Source organism: Staurois parvus, unplaced genomic scaffold, assembly GCF_062004578.1.
Source record: "Staurois parvus isolate SC_StPar_1 unplaced genomic scaffold, SC_StPar_1.0 ptg000017l, whole genome shotgun sequence".
In the NCBI taxonomy this organism is placed as follows: domain Eukaryota; kingdom Metazoa; phylum Chordata; class Amphibia; order Anura; family Ranidae; genus Staurois; species Staurois parvus.
This window is the reverse complement of record NW_028317813.1, coordinates 16,276,225-16,295,433: the sequence shown is the minus strand read 5'-3', so window position 1 is coordinate 16,295,433 and position 19,209 is coordinate 16,276,225. Positions and strand designations below refer to the sequence as shown.

Below are 19,209 nucleotides of genomic sequence, written 5' to 3'. Positions count from 1 at the left end.
AAGTTCCCAGCAGAGGCTGTGGCTGTGACACTTCAGAAGATTTTCATGGACCCTTCCTCTCCTTCTCAGGCTTTAGCAGATGCACGCTCCTCCACTGTCCTCTCTTCAGAGGTAATCGAGGTGTATGGTACCTGCTAGCTTTCTGTGTGTTACCTGTGTACTGGGTCATCTGGGGTTCCTTGGTGATGGGCTTAAGCGGACTAAGCAGTGTAGTTTCTGACATGGAACACTGTGTAGGATACTTTGGGGGGCCCGGTCAGAGACTTTCTCATTTGCTCTTTGAGGCCAAGGCTCTGGACAAACCAGGATTGGCTTGCTTGAAGAAGTGTGCAGTCTGTGGGATTAAGCTGGGATTCTCCTGGAGCAAACCTTTATGCCCTGCATGTATTTGCAGCCTACTGAAAGAGAAATCTGCAATGGCCCTTTAGCAATTTAGTATCTTTAGTCAAAGAAGAATTGGTGTCCACTTTTCATGCCTTCAGGTCTCTGCTCATGGACTTGAATACCCCTTCTGTTGCTCCTTGTCAGCCTACTTTAGTGCCTAAACCCTCGGTAGCATTACCTAAAGTTGTTGAAGCTCTGCTTGGCGAGGTGTTAAATGAGGCATCAGGAGCATTTTTCTTCTTCTCTTGCTGGGTCAGCTAGTGAGGCTGAGTCCTGAAATGAAGAGGAGTCTTCTTGGTATCCAGATACAAGTTATCGCTAGAAGATGTTGACTATTTGCTAAAAGCTATTTAAGACTGAAGATTGAAGAAGAAAATTTGCAGCTCTGTTGGAATATGACATTTAAATATGGTTGACATAAGAAGAGATCTAGAGGTTTTCCTGTACCCAAGACCCTGACGGATGCTGTTTTACAGCAGAGGGCAGAGCCAGCAAATAAACTATTCTTCTTTAACAGTTTGAAGAGAAGATTGTGTGATGATCCAGTTCTTCTCTGGGAAAAAATGACCTAAGGTGGATGCCTTTTTTTTTTTTTCTTTCTTTTCCAGGGTCTCCTTAAAGATGCTATGTATATGGGGAAGTACATTTGCATAGAGCTTGGGATTCTACCATCTCTAATTTTAGGCCTGCTTTAGCCTCTACCTGTGTAGCCAGAAATGTTGAGTTTTGGCTTACACAGCTACAGTCTCACCTGGCAGCAGGTACTCCGAGGGAGCAGATATTTGAGTCTTTTCCTATGTTTTTTAAAGCTTTATTGCCACTGCCCCAAGTCAGTAAAGATTTCTGGCAGGTCTTGCGCTTTAATTTAGCCAGGGGTTCTTTTTGGCTTAAAAGCTGATCTGAAGATTCTTCCTCCTAAATGCGGTTGTGTGGCCTTCCTTTTTCTGGAGACCAGGTCTTTGGGCCTGAGCTTCAGGCAGCTCTTGAGCCTTTCTTGAGAGGAGACTGATGAAGAATAAGAGTATTTTCTTTTTATGTGGCCAAAGAACACATGGATGAGGGAAAGAGCTGGGGCCATGGAAAGTGGAAAGTTTGTTTTTTATATCTGAATTTAAGGGACTCAGCAGAAGCAGTGAATGCTGTAGTCATTCAGCCTCTGCTACGCTTTTCCTCCATTCAAACTCCTGCTGGAAGTTCTACAAAAGTTTTCCCAGAAGAAAACCAACCTGATCTTTCTCCACTTTGGCCCAAGAGGCATAGGTTTTCCTTTCTTAAGTCTTTATCCTCAACTCCTTCGTTAATCTTGCCAGATTCCAGACCTGAGGGCCCAGTTCTTCATCTCAGAATTTCCATTCTGAAGCTTCCGGTGTGGTTTCTGAAGAACTGCTTTTAAAGGCAAGGGAATTTTTTGGGATAGAGCAGTTAGTACTGTATTGAACAGCTGCAAGCCATTCACGAGGGCTATTTATATATATATATATATATATATATATATATATATATATATATATATATATATATATATATATTTTTTTTTTTTATTTTTTTTTTAATTTATTTATTTTTTTTAAATATTTGAATAGATGGATGTCGGAACATCGAGTCATTTTTTAACAATCCAACTTTTTTGGAATTTTTCCAGGATGGTGCAGACCAAGGGTTAGCTCTTTGCACTTTAAAAGTTCAAGCTTCAGCTCTTCATGTTTTTCTATAAAGGTCTTTGCTAGAGGATCCCTTGATTTCTAGATTCTTCAAAGCATTTTCCCAGAATTAGGCCAGTGGTTTCAAGAACTTGTCCCACCTGGGATCTAAATTTGGTGTTTTGGGGCATTGCTCCCACTCTTGAACCTTTGGAGCATACCTTTAAGTCACTGAGATTGAAAACTATTTTTGATTGCTATTTCTTCAGCTCAAAGAATTAGAGAGCTGCAGGCACTCTGAGAGCCCTTTCTTTCTGGTTTTGATTACTGCATTGTTCCCAAGATGGATGCAGGTTTTTTTGCCTATGGTATCTTCCTTTCATAGAACTCAAGACATTGTACTGCCTACTTTTTGCAACAATCCAGCAGGAGACAGAGAAAAAGCTTTCAGTTTGCTGGATGTCAGAAGATGTCTTTTAGCTTATTTGGACATTATAAAGGGCTTCAGAAAGTCAGAAGCTCTGTTTCTACTCTTTTCAGGAAATCACAAAGGTAAGCAAGCCTACAAAGCTTCTGTAGCCAGGTGGATCAGGCAGGTCATTTCCAAAGCCTATCAAGGTATACAGATTCTTCCACCTTTTGTGAATTCTCATTGCACCAGAACTTAGGCAACCTCTTGGGCAAAAAGACCTGGGGCTGCTCCAGAACAAATCTGCAAGGCAGCTACTTAATTCCTGGCTTGATAACAAAGGCGGGTGGTAATGCTTCACAAAGGTGGAAAGTCTAGACAAAGCATTTGCTTATCTCATTAGCTGTCCTTGACACGACTGGGGAAAAACCAGAGTTAGTCTTACTGGTAACAATCTTTCCAGTAGTCTTCTAGAACAGCTGGTTTCCCCCCCTGTTCTTGTTATTTTGCAGCTTGTGTTTCTTTCCAGTTCCGTCGTTCAGTTATTATTATTATTATACAGGATTTATATAGCGCCAACAGTTTGCTCAGAGCTTTACAATATAACTGGAGACAATACGGCAACAATACAGTAACAATACAGTTCAATACAAGAGGGAAAGGAGGGCCCTGCTCCTTGGAGCTTACAATCTAGGAGGGAGGGGCTAGTGGTACAAAAGGTAGTAACTGTGGGGGATGCACTGGTTGGAAGAGTAGAAGATTCCAGTATTAGCTGAGGGCAGGATAGGCTTCCCTGAAGAGAGAGGTTTTCAGAGATCGTCTAAAAGTGAGCAGAGTAGGCAATAGTCTGATAAATTGGGGTAGAGAGTTCCAGAGGATGGGGGAAGCTCTGGACAAGTCCTGGAGACAAGCATGGGAGGAGGAGACAAGGGAGCTAGAGAGCAAGAGGTCTTGCGAGGAGTGGAGCGTACGGTTTGGGGGATATTTAGAGACAAGATCGTTTATGTAATTTGGGGCAGAGTTATAAATGGCTTTATACGTTATTAATGTTTTGAATTTTATCCGTTGGGCAATGGGAAGCCAGTGGAGGGATTGGCAGAGAGGGGTAGCAGATACAGAACGGTTAGTAAGGTGGATAAGTCTGGCAGCAGCATTCATGATAGACTGAAGAGGGGGTAGGCCAATGAGGAGGGAGTTACAATAGTCAAGGCGAGATATAACAAGGGAGTGAATAAGTTTCTTAGTGGTTTCCGAGGTTAGGAACGGGCATATCTTGGAGATGTTGCGGAGGTGAAGTCTACAAGATTTGGACAGTGATTGGATTTGGGGGTGAAAGGACAGATGGGAGTCTAGGATTACACCTAGTACAAATAAAATGTTGAATGTGTCGCGCTCCTCAAAAAGTGTTTAGAAATGAATAATATATACTTATGTGTAAATAAATTAAATAAATCTAAATGAATATTAACTCATGGTGATATAATTTTAAATTATATTCTAAACACTCCCAGTGCTATAATTAATTATAAATAACTAAAAAATATATTTAATAATGTGAAGAAATAATGTATTTAAATATGATATTAAAATGAGACAAATCAAGTGAGCAAAGAAACCTCCTTGCACAGTGATGTGTGTGTGCAAAAAATGTGCATGTGCAAAAATGCAAATATTGCCCAGAGCAGTTGTATATAAAAAATATAAGAAATATAAAAAATATAAAAAAATATAAAAAATATATATATATAATAAAGTGCAATAACCAAATGGGTATGGAAAAAAAAATGTTTTCCATACCCATTTGGTTATTGCACTTTATTATATATATATATATTTTTTTAATATTTTTTATATTTCTTATATTTTTTATATACAACTGCTCTGGGCAATATTTGCATTTTTGCACATGCACATTTTTTGCACACACACATCACTGTGCAAGGAGGTTTCTTTGCTCACTTGATTTGTCTCATTTTAATATCATATTTAAATACATTATTTCTTCACATTATTAAATATATTTTTTAGTTATTTATAATTATAGCACTGGGAGTGTTTTAAATACAATTTAAAATTATATCACTATGAGTTAATATTCATTTATTTAGATTTATTTAATTTATTTACACATAAGTATATATTCATTTCTAAACACTTTTTGAGGAGCGCGACACATTCAACATTTTATTTGTATATTTTCACACAGCATTTTGAGTATGTGTTTTATGTGTTGATGCACCATCAAATTTAAAGGAGAAAATTACTTATCAGCATCTCTGTGCCACCATAGTAGCTCACAAGTACACACCCTTATAAGATTTGTATTACACCTAGTACCCTGGCATAAGGGATGGGAATGATGATTGTGTTATTGATCTTGATGGAGAAGTCAGGGGAGGGGGCACGGGCTTGAGGGAATACTAAGAGCTCACTTTTGGAAAGATTGAGTTTGAGGAAGTGGAGTGACATCCATGCCGATATGTCGCTTAGTAGGTTAGTAATGCGAGAGGAGACTGAAGGGGTGAGGGGTAGAATGATTTGTGTCATCAGCATAGAGATGGAATTTAAAGCCATGGGAGTTTATCAGGTGACCAAGGGAGGAGGTGTATATGGAGAAAAGAAGGGGGTCCAAGGACAGAACCTTGAGGGACTCCTACAGAAAGGGAGTAAAGAGGAGGAGGCAGCGTTATAGGTAACACTGAAGGAGCGCTGCGATAGGTAGGAGGAGAACCAGGAGAGAGCAGAGTCTCTGAGGCTAAGAGAGTGGAGTTTTTTGAGGAGGAGGGGATGGTCAACCGTATCAAAAGCCGCAGAGAGGTCAAGTAGTAAGAGTATGGAGTAGTGGCCATTGGTTTTAGCTGTTAGTTGATCATTAATGAGTTTTAGTAGGGCAGTTTCAGTGGAGTGGAGTGAGCGAAAGCCAGACTGTAAAGGGTCAGGAAGGTTGTTGTCGGTGAGGTAGGAGCTCAGGCAATTGTAGACTAAGCTTTCTAGGAGTTTAGAGGTAAATGGCAGCAGGGAGATGGGTCGTAAGTTGTTCAGGTTGGTGGGGACCAGGGAGGGCTTTTTAAGTATGGGAGTGATGTGCGCATGCTTTAGACGGAAGGGGAAGGCACCAATAGAGAGGGAAAGATTGAAGATGTGAGTGAGGGAGCATAGGATGGAAGAAGAGGGTGACCGTAGTAGTTGTGAGGGGGCAGGTAGTGATACGGGCTTCTGAGAAAACCTTAGTGACCTCTTCTGTAGTAACAAGGTCAAAAGAGGAAAGTGTTGAGGGAGGTTTAGTATAAGGTATGCTAAGTGGGATGGATGTCAGTGCAGTAGCGATGCCCCTACGAATTGCGTCCAATCTTGTTTTTGAAATGATTTGCAATCTCGTGAGCAGTGAATGAGGTACTGGGTGGAGGTGGAGAAAGTAGAGTTAAAAGTAGAGAAGAGACCATGAGGATTGGATGATTGAGAGTGACAAAGTAGGCTTGTTTGGCAGCATGAAGGGAGGAATTGTATGTAAAGAAAGCAGATATATCGGGTGAATGCTTGCTGGGATTTGTTTTTATGCCACAATCGCTCCAGCGCACGACTATGTCGTTTAAGATTTCTGGTGTCGTCAGTCTGCCAAGGTTGTAATGGTCGAGGCCTGATGCTTCTCGTGCTTTGAGAAGAGGACCAGTATGTCCCTCTTTTTAACTCTTTGGTAGCAATGTGTTTCTTGTCCCAGTGCCGTGAGCTCTACATCTCATTGGCTGTCCTGGAAGACTACTAGAATAAGTTACTAGTAAGACTAACTCCAGTTTTCATGATTACTTGAGACCTTGCCTCCTACCCTGAGTCTATATGTTGCTTTATCACCATGTTTCTGATTCTGCACACGGAATGTGGCATGTTGTTCTCAACCGTATGAAGTCGGGTTTCTTCCCTTTCTATTCTGTTTCAGGGACCATTGGCCTCTCACTCTAAGATTTTGTACAGTGGGTCTCCTAAGTGGCTCTCCCCGTCCCTTACCCTGTGACTCTGTGGGATCTTGAGTATGGTTCTCTTTTTGCTTCAGAAAACACTGTTTCAACTAGGGATGTACCGATACAGTTTTGTTATGGGTGAATACGAATACCAATACTTAAGGTCAGGTACTCGCTGATACTTTGATACTTTGCGGTGCGATTTGCATTAATGGACACAAATTGCACCACAAAAGAATAGCATGTGATTCGAACAGCAATGTGATTCCTGTCCATATTACACACGGTTTCCCCACTGCTCCTGTGTGAACCCATCATAGCCCGAGTTCACACAGGAGCGGTGCGGAAAACCTTTCTGCACGCTTCCCATGCTGAGTGTCAGTGTTAGGAGAGGAGAGAAAGTGGCAGGGATTTAAAATTTCGACCGCTTTCTTTCCCCTCCTTGCAGAGATGATAGTTCGGGCTACATGGCATCTGTTTGGGCTATGACAAGCCTGGGTTCACACAGGAGCAGTGGGGAAACCCACATGTGGTTTAGACAGGAATCGCATTCCTGTTCAAATCACAGGCTAATTTTTGTGGTATAATTTGCGTCCATTAACGCAAATCGCAATTCAAAGTATCGGTTCAGGTATCAGGAGTATTTTCATCAGTACTCATAAAAATACTTGGTATCGGCATCAGTGCATCCCTAGTTTCAACCCATTAGAGACATTTTTTACTCTTCTTCTACCTGCAAGATCTCCTTTTGATTTTACATAGGGACAAGATGGAGTTGAAGCCCAGGGCTTCCATCTTGCTAAAGGTAGTTTCTGCCTTTAACCTCAACCAGGACATTGTCTTCTGTCCCTCTGTATGGATTCAGTTCACCAAAAGGAAATGTCCCTCCATTGTCTAGATGTGGCTCGGCTTATAAAATTCTATAATCTCAGCCATTGCTTCTTTCAGGAAGACTGATTCCCTTTTGTAATCTTTTCATTTCACTGTCTCTAGGTGGCTCAGACAGCCAATCGTCCAAGTTCATGACCTCAAGGTTCAGGTTCCACCCTTTTCCTCTCTCCGCATACTCCGACAGAATAGTGTTTATTGGCTTTTTGAAGCAACTTAACCAGATTTGCGAGGATGTCACCTGATTTTCTGCTAACTTGGAGTTTAAGTTGTACTAGGTGGACATTGCGGCCTCATCTGACGCCAGCTTTGGGCATGGGGTTTTTTCAGACAGGTAGTTGCCAAGTTATCGGTTTTCTTGGGCCTGTATGCTTGCAATTTTGATCACCCCCTCAGTTTGACTGCTTTTGAGAATCCTGTAGATTTAAAGCGGGGACCAGAAAAAATTCGATCCATGTGTGGCCCTCCCTGTTTGACAAATATGGATCAGTAGATTTCCTTCTGTTGAATAGGACTGTTGAAAACCTTTATTCTGTCAGCTTCGGCAGCCCATTTGGTGCAGTGCTGATTGGTGTATTCTGACAGCAGTGGAGTCCCTGCTGCCAGAATACAATAGCACAATAGGGAGGATTTCTACTCCTCCTTTGTGTGGATGGGGGGGATCAGTTTGTTTGTTTTTTTTCGTTTAACCCATCTGCCAAATGAAAAACGAAGCGTGCAAACCCAGATAAACCAATCACACTGGCCGCTGCATTGCAACAAAGCAGTTGGTATGCATTGCAATGAAGGCAGTGCTGAAGCTCTGATCCTGGTACATTGCAATTTCACTTTTTTTTTTTTTTTTTTAGCAAACTTTACTAAAATGTTGCACAGCGACATTTCATTAAATTCTTTTGGACGGCACGCGGTGAATGCACTGCACTGGAAAAAAGTACTGCACACCACCCACAGACCACAGCAATGCAGTGGTGTGAACCAACCACACCAGAGATCAGGCATTTTTCCTTGTCTTCCGGTGTGGGAGCAGTGGGACTGCACTGGAGTAACCACTCCACGCAATTCCACTGCACCTGGTGTGAATCTAGCCTTACACTCCGTTCACATCGGTGCGACTTGGCATGCGATTTGCATGTCCTGTGACTTGCAAATCGCATGCCATGTCGCACCCTATTGTCCTCAGTTGGAGCGGTCATATCGGTGCGGTTCTGACTTTGTCGGAGCCACACGATTTCAAAAGTTGTACCTGAACTGCTTTTGGTGCGATTTGCATAGACATCTGTAGCAATATCTTGCAAATTGCACCTGAAATATGCGGGTCCCCCGACTTTGAAATTGTGCGACTTACAGTGAAGCATGATTTCAAAGTTGGGCTTGATGTGACTGGGGGCTTAGTCTTCTTTTGCAACTCAATGAAAAGAAAACAGGATTTTTATAGTAAAATACTTTTTCTTGGAGTCCATTGAGAGACACAAATCTTGCCACTCTGTGTTTTTGATCATGCTTTCCTATGATGTCCTCCCAGAACGCGCTCTCCTGTGTGCCCCCGGCGATCTCCATGATAGCTGCGTCCTACGGATACAGCTGATCACGTGATGTGGTAAAAGGCCAATCACAGCAGCCTTTTACCACGTGATCAGCCGTGTCCAATGACACGCTGATCACCGGGAAATGCACTTGCCAGTTATCAGCTTCACTTTCCTCACACTGTCAGAGCATGAGGAAAGTACTGTCGAGAACCGGCAGTTGTCAGAGTAGGGATCGGCACTGATGATCGGTGCCCAGCAGTGCCGCCAGTCAGTGCCCAGCAGTTGCGCCAGTCAGTGCCCACCAGTGCCGACTATCAGTGCCACCTCATTAGTGCTGCCTATGAGTGCCCATCAGTGCAGCCTCATTGATGCAGATCAGTAAAGGAGAAAAATTAACTGCAAAATTTTATAATAGAAACAAAGAAACTTTTTTTTTTTTTTTTCAAATTTTTTGCTCTTTTTTGTTTATAGAGCAAAAAGTAAAACACCCAGTGACAAATAACTACCACCAAAAGAAAGCTCTATTTGTGAGAAAAAAATGATAAAAATTTCATATGGGTATAATGTTGCATGACCGCGCAATTGTCATTCAAAGTGTGACCGCTAAAAGCTGAAAATTGGCCTGGTAAGGAAGGAGGTATAAGTGCCCGGTAGGCAAGTGGTTAATCAGCAGGATTACGCAAAGGTTAAAGACTACCTGTGACCCCCAATGGACTCCAACAAAATTATTTTACAGTGAATACAAAAATCCTGTTATTTCTCCCATTCCTTTGCTCATGTGTTGCACTGTAGCCGTCACTAACAGCTGGTGGTTCAAGCATTGCGCCTCTCGATACCTGCAAAGCCACTAAGGGGTGATTGCAGCACCTATTTAAAACAGCATGTGGGACTCAACTCTTTCAAGGGTACATGCTTGTTCTATATATCTGCACTTTTGAGAGTGTTTGTTTTTGGGTTTTTTTGTCGTCTTTTGGGCACTTGCTGGGTAACATAATTCAGGCATCTATGAGAAAGTGGAATGGAAATGGCTTATTGAAATAATTGTAGTTTTTTACGTTTATGTGTTATAAGGAGTGAACAGATACGGGCTGATTGCACCTTTTTTTCAGAGGCAATATCGGTTGCATGTGCCTTTTAGAGTTTCTTGGTTGGAGTTCCTTTTTTTTTTTTTTTTTTAACAAGGAGTTCAGATGTCTTATTTGCTCTGCACTTCTTTCTTCAGCAAAGTGAAAGTGAGTATCTAAAACCCAGTGGTTCTTCACGACGGATCAAAAAGAGTGTGCAGCGTTATCAAGATGACAGTCCTATAAAGCAGTCGCGTCGAAGAGAAACACCTGCCACGCCACAGTCCCCAGCAGAGAGCTCCCTTGTGAAGAAACGGAAAATTGGGACAAGAAGTCAGAGTCCTGATTTAACCTTCTGCGAGTAAGTGCCCTATTTATTATGTTCTATAAAGTTTATCTGCTATTTTCTTGTCATGTTTTCTGTGGATTTATATTGGTTTACGAAACAATTGTGCATTTGGACATTTATATGCTTGGGTAAAGTAGCACTGAATGTAATGGAAATCTTTCTGCCAAGTTCAACAAGCCAGATATCTCCATTTTTAAATATTCATATGAGTAGCCTAATGCTTGTGTAGTAAAATGCTGCATTCTTTCTTGCGTTCAGCTTTCATTGAGGTCAGTTGATTGGCGCAGACTTCCATCACAGCTGCTCTTGACCACCTTCTAACCTGATGGCAAGGTGCTTCAAACTGCTTTTGATCTGCCCATGCATTCCTATTGACATGTATTGGGAGAAAAGCTGTTCTGACCTGAGCAAATGTTTAGGTACACATGCCATAATGTGAGAAAAGAGAAGGCCTAGAAGCATAAAATAAAACTCATTTGCACAACACTAATCTGTTCCTTACTCTAACAAAGTATTTGGAACAATAATAAGAAAATGTAGTAATCCCAGGAACAAAATTGTAATCTATTTGCAGTTTACCATTCCTAAAATATGACGGCTGCTTTAGCTTTCTTTTAAATTTTTTCCCTTTTTATTTGCATCAGGTGATCCTGCCAGTAACATACTTCCTGTCCTAGGCTGACAGTACTTGCTGTACTGAATCAGTGGAGGGGCAGTGTTGTGCCTGTAGGACAGGGAGTCATGTTAGTACTACAGAACGCCTCCCAGTCTCCTTTATATCCATAAAATCTGTAATCCTAACACACATTCTGATTACATTATTTGAGATAACAGTGTCCAGAGCAGCTCAGAATTTCTGACAGGATTATCCAGCTCAAGCAAATAGGTATTTGCAAAGTACGGGGTATATAATTGTTTGCTTTAGATGTAAAACCCTAGAGTTAACTATAGCGTGGATAGGTGAATAATGCTGAATGTTTGTATTTCAGAATCATTTTAATGGAGATGGAGTCGCATGATGACGCATGGCCCTTTCTAGAGCCTGTGAACCCACGGCTTGTGCCTGGCTACAGAAAAATTATCAAAAACCCTATGGACTTTTCTACCATGAGGAACAAGTTGCTGAACGGACGGTAAGTTTGTGGGATAGGCCATACAGCTTTGTGAATTTTTCACTGGGTTTAGTAAGGGAACTTTCCCAAAAGTGGGTGAAATAAGGAGCTTCCTTAGGGAGTAATGAATCAATTTGTAAACTGTAAGAAACGCAATTTTTTTTCTTTTATGTTTCTTTTTCTTAATATGATTTATCCCATCAAAAACAAATCCTACAATCCCCACATAGGAGTGCTTGGACCATACAAATCTCTGTGGATCAAGCAGATCTTTGTGATTCTCCTGGTTCTGTTCAGATTATTTATTCACGTAAATATTTCCATGTAGTGTGATCTACATCTGTAGAGAATTATGAAGTTCAGCAAGTCAGATAATCAAAATTCATGTCGTGTATGATTCTCTGCAGAATGACACTGAATATGTTTAGGTGCAATTAAAAAAAAAATCTGCAATTCACTGGTTTATCTGATTTGTGAATTGACCTGTGTATCTCTGGTAAAGGACAGGGTAAGAACATTTTCAGTAAGTATAGAACAATATCTGTTGATCCTGCCAAAAAAATCAAGTGTCAGGGAGTGCTGTCGTCCTACGACAGTGCGTGTTTTACTGGCAGGCTCACCAGGTGAAAATTATATGTAGACACCACTTCTAAAGACTGGTAGCTGCTATATTTTACATTTTAGTGTTTAGATACACTTTGTTGGTCAGTCCACTCAAAATTTCCATTTAAGATATTGCTAACTGCTAGTGGGTTATATCTTTTATTGGCTTCCTACATCTGTCTGGGACAGACAGATGTAGGAAGCCAGTAGGAAGACAGTAGCAATGGAAATATCCCTACCACAGTACCAGGATATACACTTTTGAAAAATCAATGGGTCCTGATTTTTTTGCTGTAGTGACCCCAGTGTAATATAAATAAAATCCAACAGTGAATTATATTATAATAAGTGGTTGGTAGATAGCTGGAGAGCTATAAGGATTAAGGAGCTACTTTAGTACATTAATATCATATATTTAAAAAATGTTATGTATTTCTGGATTTATCTACCCATGCTAAAATGTTCGATATAATTGAATTTGCATTTAGCTGTAGTTCTCTCTGTCCGACAGGTATTCCAGTTTTGAGGAATTTGCAGAAGATGCTGAACTTGTCTTCAGCAACTGCCAACTGTTTAATGAAGATGACTCTGAAGTAGGGAAGGCTGGATTAATCCTGAAGAAATTCTATGAAAGCCGCTGGGAGGAATTTAATCAAGAACGTGAAAACAATTCCCTTTGAGACCTAGTCCCCAATTCTTAAATTGACATTATTCCTGCATCTCTGCAACACAGAAAACGGGTTCAGCTCTTCTGTCGTCTGTTATTTTTCAAGGCCCTGCACTCCACTTTGAATGGAAATATTGGCAACACAGAGGTTTCTTCTCATTATCCAGCACCCTCTTCCATCTAACCCAGTTCATCCAGCGGGTCTGAATCCCTGTTGTTCTTTAACAACTGTCTTTTGACTTTTGCAAGGTCAGTCTTGCCTCCTCTGTATCTTAGAATGGCTGGCCAATCAGATGATCATTGTGTTCACCTCCATTCCTCTATATGTACAGTACCTTCTCTATATCAGACCAAACATGACCCATTTCTGATGATGTGCCTAGTGTGTGTCAATTGGCATGTATACAAACATGTTTCATGCCTACTGAACTTGCATAATGCAACTGAAAAGTGCACGTTTTCCATTCTTGGTATGTTATGAAGATTATGTGCTTAATGCATATATTTATACCTAATTTAGACATACAAATGGGCATATTTTCAGTTTTTACAGAAACATTATAGTCACTTGTACATATTTGTCACATGGCGAATTCCCACTTAACACATATCTAAGCTCACACTCTTCTTACTATCATTGTTCAATTTCAACAGGATGTATTTAATAGCAATAGTCAATTTGTGCATTTTTAGGACCATAGATGAGGTATCTGCTCTATAGCTTCTCTACAGGTGTGTTGTTATATGGCCAGTAATCTGGGGACAAGCCCTGACAAACCGTATCTCTGTATGTCCTGGGCAGGACTTGTCAGCCATCACCCACCTCTTGTTCAGTTTGCTGCTTCCATCGGTTATTGCTGTTTGTTGTACAAACCATTATTTTGTCATCCTCCTTCTTTGGCACTACCTCCTCCATGCCATTGGCTTCCTTATCCTTCGTGTCTCCCTTTCCTTGTTTTTAGGCTAAGAGGTATCATGTAATCTGCATTGTTCCTCCTGATTTTCATAGGCCTCAAGCACTACAGGGTTTCCAGAGGACACTCACTACCATTTTTCCTAACTTGATCATTGATGAAGTGGTGGAGAATTGATGCAGCATCCTTTGTTTTTATGTATATTGTAAATGTATTTATCACCGTCCTTTATGTACAGGCCATTTGCTTCTGGTATTTAATATCTTGCCCTCAATGTTTGTTCTAAGAAGTATATATTTAGAATGTTTTCAGAAACTAGTAGAATGCTACTTATTCTCCAGTTTGGCTGGCAGCTTCCAGCATTTAAAGGTTTCTATAACGCTAGAATTTCCATTTCTTGTAACTATTGGTCATAACCTCCCCCCCCCTCCTCCCGTGTCTGCTGCTCAGAGTTCTTGTGTACATTGGAGGGATTTGTCCTCCCTTTTCTAGTATGATTCCTTTTAATGGAATTGTCTGTAATTTTCATGCGCTGTGTACACCTACTTGTATGCACTGCTGTAGGGATCAATTGGTCTTTGCACTGATTGGGCTCCCTGCACTACTTCTATTTATGATCCAGCGAACATTTATAAATAGTACGTAGCAGTGGCAGATGTGAAAGTACAGGCAAGCATGAAAGAGGCACAGTGTGCTTTACGAGTCGGTCCCTAAATGTGTTCTTATTTTGGAAGCCTATTGTTTCCCCATTGTCATTTACTATGAAGTGTGTTCTAGAATACCATTTATCTATCTATCATGAAACCACTGGTGCCAGCACATTCCATTACTCTGCTTTGCTCCTAGTTCTGCCTAAAGCAAACCTGTCTGTAGTTCTTTCACAAGATTCTACTGTAGTTTCCTTTTACTGCCCACACTAGTCTGGTGTACCTGTTCTTGCACTTTAGAGGTCAGCCTGTCTTTGCGGACAGGACTGTACCCAAAATCAATGTATTAAAATCCACTTGAAAGCCTTGTGACAGAACATCCCTTGCTGATGCTGGTAGATAAAGTTGAGATAAGTCAGTTTCCCCCCATACTGTGCAAACGTGCTGTGTAGACTAGAGCAACATCATGCCTTCCTAACCCCAGTCCCTTGTTTTACTGGGGCAAAGCAGTTCCTTAAAGCAATATTAGATGTGCAGCAAGCCTGTTGCATTGTAAAGCAATAAGCACTGTGTTCTAGCACACAGCAGTGACATGATGCCCCTGTTTTTGTAAATGCATGGTAAAATAATATCGTACACTGGATTTTTTTGTATTAAGAGACATAATGGACTCAAAAGATCATAGGAATTTAGGAACACCTAAATAACCATTTCAGTCCAAGGCAGAACTGGGTAAGAACTAAAGTAAGCTGGCACCACAGCAAATAAAAACAAAAATTAAATATTTTTATATTTGGAAAGCTGAAGATTTTTTTTTTATTATTTTACTATTGAACAGTAGATAATCAGACTCTTTAATTGACTTTATAAGATGCAGAAATATTTATTTTATCTAAGTGACAGTGCTGTATCATTTTTGTTAACTATTGTTAGAACCTTTGTTACATAATATTGTTTATATTTTTGTTGCAATATTTGAGGTCACCTTCTGTCTGGTTTCTCTGGGTATTTTCTTAATGTTTGGAGTTGGCATATATAAATGAAAACCCTTGCCCATTATTTTAAAGCAGATTAACTTTATACAAACTGGGTTGTAAAAAGCTTAACATACATCTTGTTATCTTGAAGATAACATGCATTTATCTCTATACAGAAAGTTTTAGCCTCTTGTTCACTTCTATTGTAAACCAGTTTTATCAAGATTTGGGATTTTGATGTTGTAGATCAAGTATCCTCTATAGTATATGTCTGTAAGATCCCTTCTAATTATGTATTCTTTTGGGAGACGCTATGAATTTGGCTTACCTGCCTCCTGCTATACCTTAAAGTAGAAATAGGCAAAAAAGCGAAACTTTTTTTATTTTTGATAGAGTATGGAAGGGTTACAACCCCTGTAAGGTTTATTTTTGCCATCTATGTCCCATTTGGCGGATAGCCCTTCACTTCTTGTTCCATAGTCAAAACAGGAAGTGAGAGAAAATCCCTCCAAAGTGAGGGAATCCTGATATGTCACCAGGGTAATCAGAACTAGCATCCCCGTTGGACAATATCTTCACTGTCTTGTTCCGGGGTCAATCCAAAATTTATGATTTTTTTCTTTACTTTGACTTCTGTTGATAATGGTAAACAGGACTAAAAGAGAGGGCAAATCATCTTCTCAACAGGGGTCCAGACAGCAATAAAAACCTGACAGATTTTCTTATCCCCCTCGTTACCCAAAACATAAAAAAAAAAAAGTTTGCCTTTAGTTCTAAGCATCAAACTTTGGAATAGAAGCTGGTTCAGGTACAAGGGGTATGATCGAGTGAAGAAATATATAAAACTTTTGACATACAGGTATTCATACCTTAGGAGTTCTTGGTACATTAGGGGCATTTACTGAGCAGCCCCTTTTGACACTAGCCTCAATATAACAACATTGTTCCTAACTTGGTGATCATACTGCATGTTCCTTGACTGGCTATTTTCCACAGTGTAAAAATCCATCCCCAGATGCTTAAAGTTAAACCTGTCACATATTTAGGCAATTCAAACTGAGCATATAATGGTAAAATACAAAAGCAGAGACTACCTTCAGTGAAAATCGATGTCAAAACTATCAGGATATACAGAGTTGCAGACAGCTGAATATAGATGTAAATTTTGACCCATACCGTAAAGGACAAGCTTTGCTTCTCTGATCCTTTTATGTCATAGGTAAGTGGAATGAGGCCGGGTATGCTCGACTTTTACAGGAAAATCAGAATTTGCATAGAACTTTAAAAAGATCTGTTTTCACTGGAGGTAAATTTTTGCTTGTGCCTTTTTTTATCATCTTAACTTGAGTTGCTGGTTTCAAATGGCTTACTTTCAAGTGTTATAAAACCCAAAATAAAATATGTATTATATTGCGACTTAATCATTAGATGTAGTGGCTGCATCAGTTTTCTTACTTTAGGCTTTTTCCACCTCTGTTTTCACCTGGTGATCTGGCCAGTAACAGACCACCTTGTATTAGAGTGCCCCCACTTTAGATGAAGGAGCAAAGGGGGCACCTTTGGACAGCAGCATTGTCAGTCTGTGGGGAGGGGAGTGTTGGGTGTACTAGCAAATTTAGATACACTAACAAATTGAAGCCAAACGCCAGCTTTATAAGCAGTTTAAAGCAACTGTTTTATTTTGGAATAAAGGTTTTACATAAATAGAAGCTGACTATTGTAAGCACGCCTGTCTGTATGAAATGGTTTATCTCAATCCTGTAACTGATAATTCTGCAGAACAGCTTGTTCTGTTGAAAAACGACATACTTACTGCCCATGTGAAAATAAAGGAAAGAGCCTAAAAAAAAAGGAATGCAGCCATCGCATCAAAGACTTGGTAAGCTGCAACATAATAAATGTTTGCTTTTGGGTTTAATAGTGCTTTAAAGACTAGTTCACTTTCTAACTAAAACCTGTAAGCCCAACAACCCTAGCCCCCTAACATAATCTAACCTAGATACTACCATCCAATTGCTCACTTACCTATACCTGACAGTAGCTGCCTTCTCCAGTGTTTACTTCTCAAGGGCTGGCCGTGCCTCGACCAGGAATCCCCATATACTTGACTAGTCTTCTAGTATCTTTAGTGCAGGAATGTGGCCCAATTTAAAGTGTTACTAAACCCAGGCCCTGCATTCGCTATATGTGGTCTCACACAGTACACAGAACATGGAAGTGCAATTATTTTAGTAAATAGAAACTGCTAAATACCATTTCTCATCAGCAATTAGAGCAGTCTTGTGACTTCTATCAGTATCCAGCAGAGCACTGATTAAAGCTTGTAGGAGGAGTTTTCATTCTGCTCTAGGTGGATGCAGAACCCCTGACCTCTGGACAGTGCAGATTGGCTTTGTGATAACCACATGCACTCTCACAATAAAAAAAAAAAACTTTCTAGCAATACACACCAAGCTGAGCATGTGCAGAGTGACTTCACAGGATCTGAGAGGGGGGCACTGGAAGAAGGGTAAGATCAGAGAAGATAGGATCAAACAGCCTTTTTACACAATGCAGGTTCCACAGTGAGTATAACAAGCATACTTTACTGCATATACAGACTGATTTTACTGTTGTGGGTTTAGTAACACTTGCAGTCTATGGGGACTTGTTGCATAAATGCAGTCAGAGTGAAGATTACGGGCCTCAGGATGTTTGGAATAAAAGTAGGTGGCTATGGTTACAGAGTAAGTAGGTAAGTATCTGGATGGGGTAAGTTCTAGGTTACAGGAGGGAGGGGTGGGCTAGTTGATCTTAGATAGGAAATGAACTTTTCCTTTAAGATATTGTAACTGCTTTGTGTGTATATATTACAATTTTTATATGTATTTATGATACACCAAGTTTCTATTTGTTTTTGTTCTTCCTTCTTAGAAAATGAACTGTAAAGACATCCCATTTATAGACAGAGGCCTTGGTGTTTTCAGTGCAGTGAGTTAAGTCTCTTACCCTAATGAGCATTTTTATAATGTGCTGTTTCTTTCCAATTCTAGACATAAGTTACTTCCATGAAAGTTATCAATCTTAAACCAGTAGTAGATGTATTGCAGAATTATCCTAAACCGCATATGACAGGAAAAAAAACACAGGTTTAGTCTTTGCTACACTGAATGAGAGTAGCCAGGGGTTGTTCTGTAGTAGCACGAAGGATCTGTGACCTGTATCATGGCTACTTGTCTCTAACGTCAGTACTGCAGCTCATAGATGCTTCAGTTTGCGCTAGAATTACCCCCACCTCTCACCGTCTCCTATGTTATTTTTATATATATATATATGTAACCAAACTGTGTTATAGTGACTTTTGATATATGTACAGTTTTTTCTGTGAATTTAAATTTATTTCTTTCTATATTTTTAGGACCAATCTCGTTTTTAAGAAATGAAAACAAAAAAAAAATATTTAGAGATACACGTTGTTGCACATGTGATGTAGTGTGCCCTTTTAGCAGCTGAAATATAATAAAAAACATAAAATAAAACCGAGTGATGCGTGAGATGAGTTTTTGTTTGATTTTCTTTTTTCTCATTGTATACATCAGAAACAAAACACCTGGAGGACTGTTTAAGAATCTCATTTTATTTAAAGCATAATATTCTCCTTGTAAATTTGAGTACATTACAGTACACTGTGGAGTTCTCTAACCGTAGAAGTGCAAACAAAATTTATACAGCTCATAGAACTTCAAGGTAAATCCTATTATTTACAGTGAATTATAGGCTGTACATTTCTCCTATTAGGGTTCAAATACACTGCTCAAAAAAATTAAAGGAACATATTGAAAACATATCAGATCGGATATGGGCTGAAAGTGCACACTCTCAGGTTTAATTTGAGGGTATGTACATCCAAATTGGAGGAAGGGTTTAGGAATTACAGCTCTTAAGAGTAGCCATCCCCCCTTTTTCTAGGGACCAAAAGTAATTGGACAATTGAATCAAAAGCAGATTCATGGCCAGGCGTGGGCTACTCCATTATTTCTTCATCAGTTAAGCAGGTAAAAGGTCTGGAATTGATTCTAAGTGTGCTATTTGCA

General features: G+C 40.0%; 1 protein-coding gene across 1 annotated transcript in view; it reads left to right on the top strand.

Annotated features, from left to right (window-relative positions):
* Nucleotides 1-18,658, top strand: part of BAZ2A (bromodomain adjacent to zinc finger domain 2A) — a 145,465-nt gene extending 126,807 nt beyond the window's left edge. Inside the window, exons 27-29 of the mRNA XM_089680463.1 lie at nt 10,026-10,228; nt 11,206-11,349; nt 12,443-18,658. Coding sequence (XP_089536589.1) covers nt 10,026-10,228; nt 11,206-11,349; nt 12,443-12,611 — 516 coding nt within the window. The 3' untranslated portion in view covers nt 12,612-18,658. The remainder of the gene's footprint in view (nt 1-10,025; nt 10,229-11,205; nt 11,350-12,442) is intronic.
* The last annotated feature ends 551 nt before the right edge of the window (nt 18,659-19,209 follow it).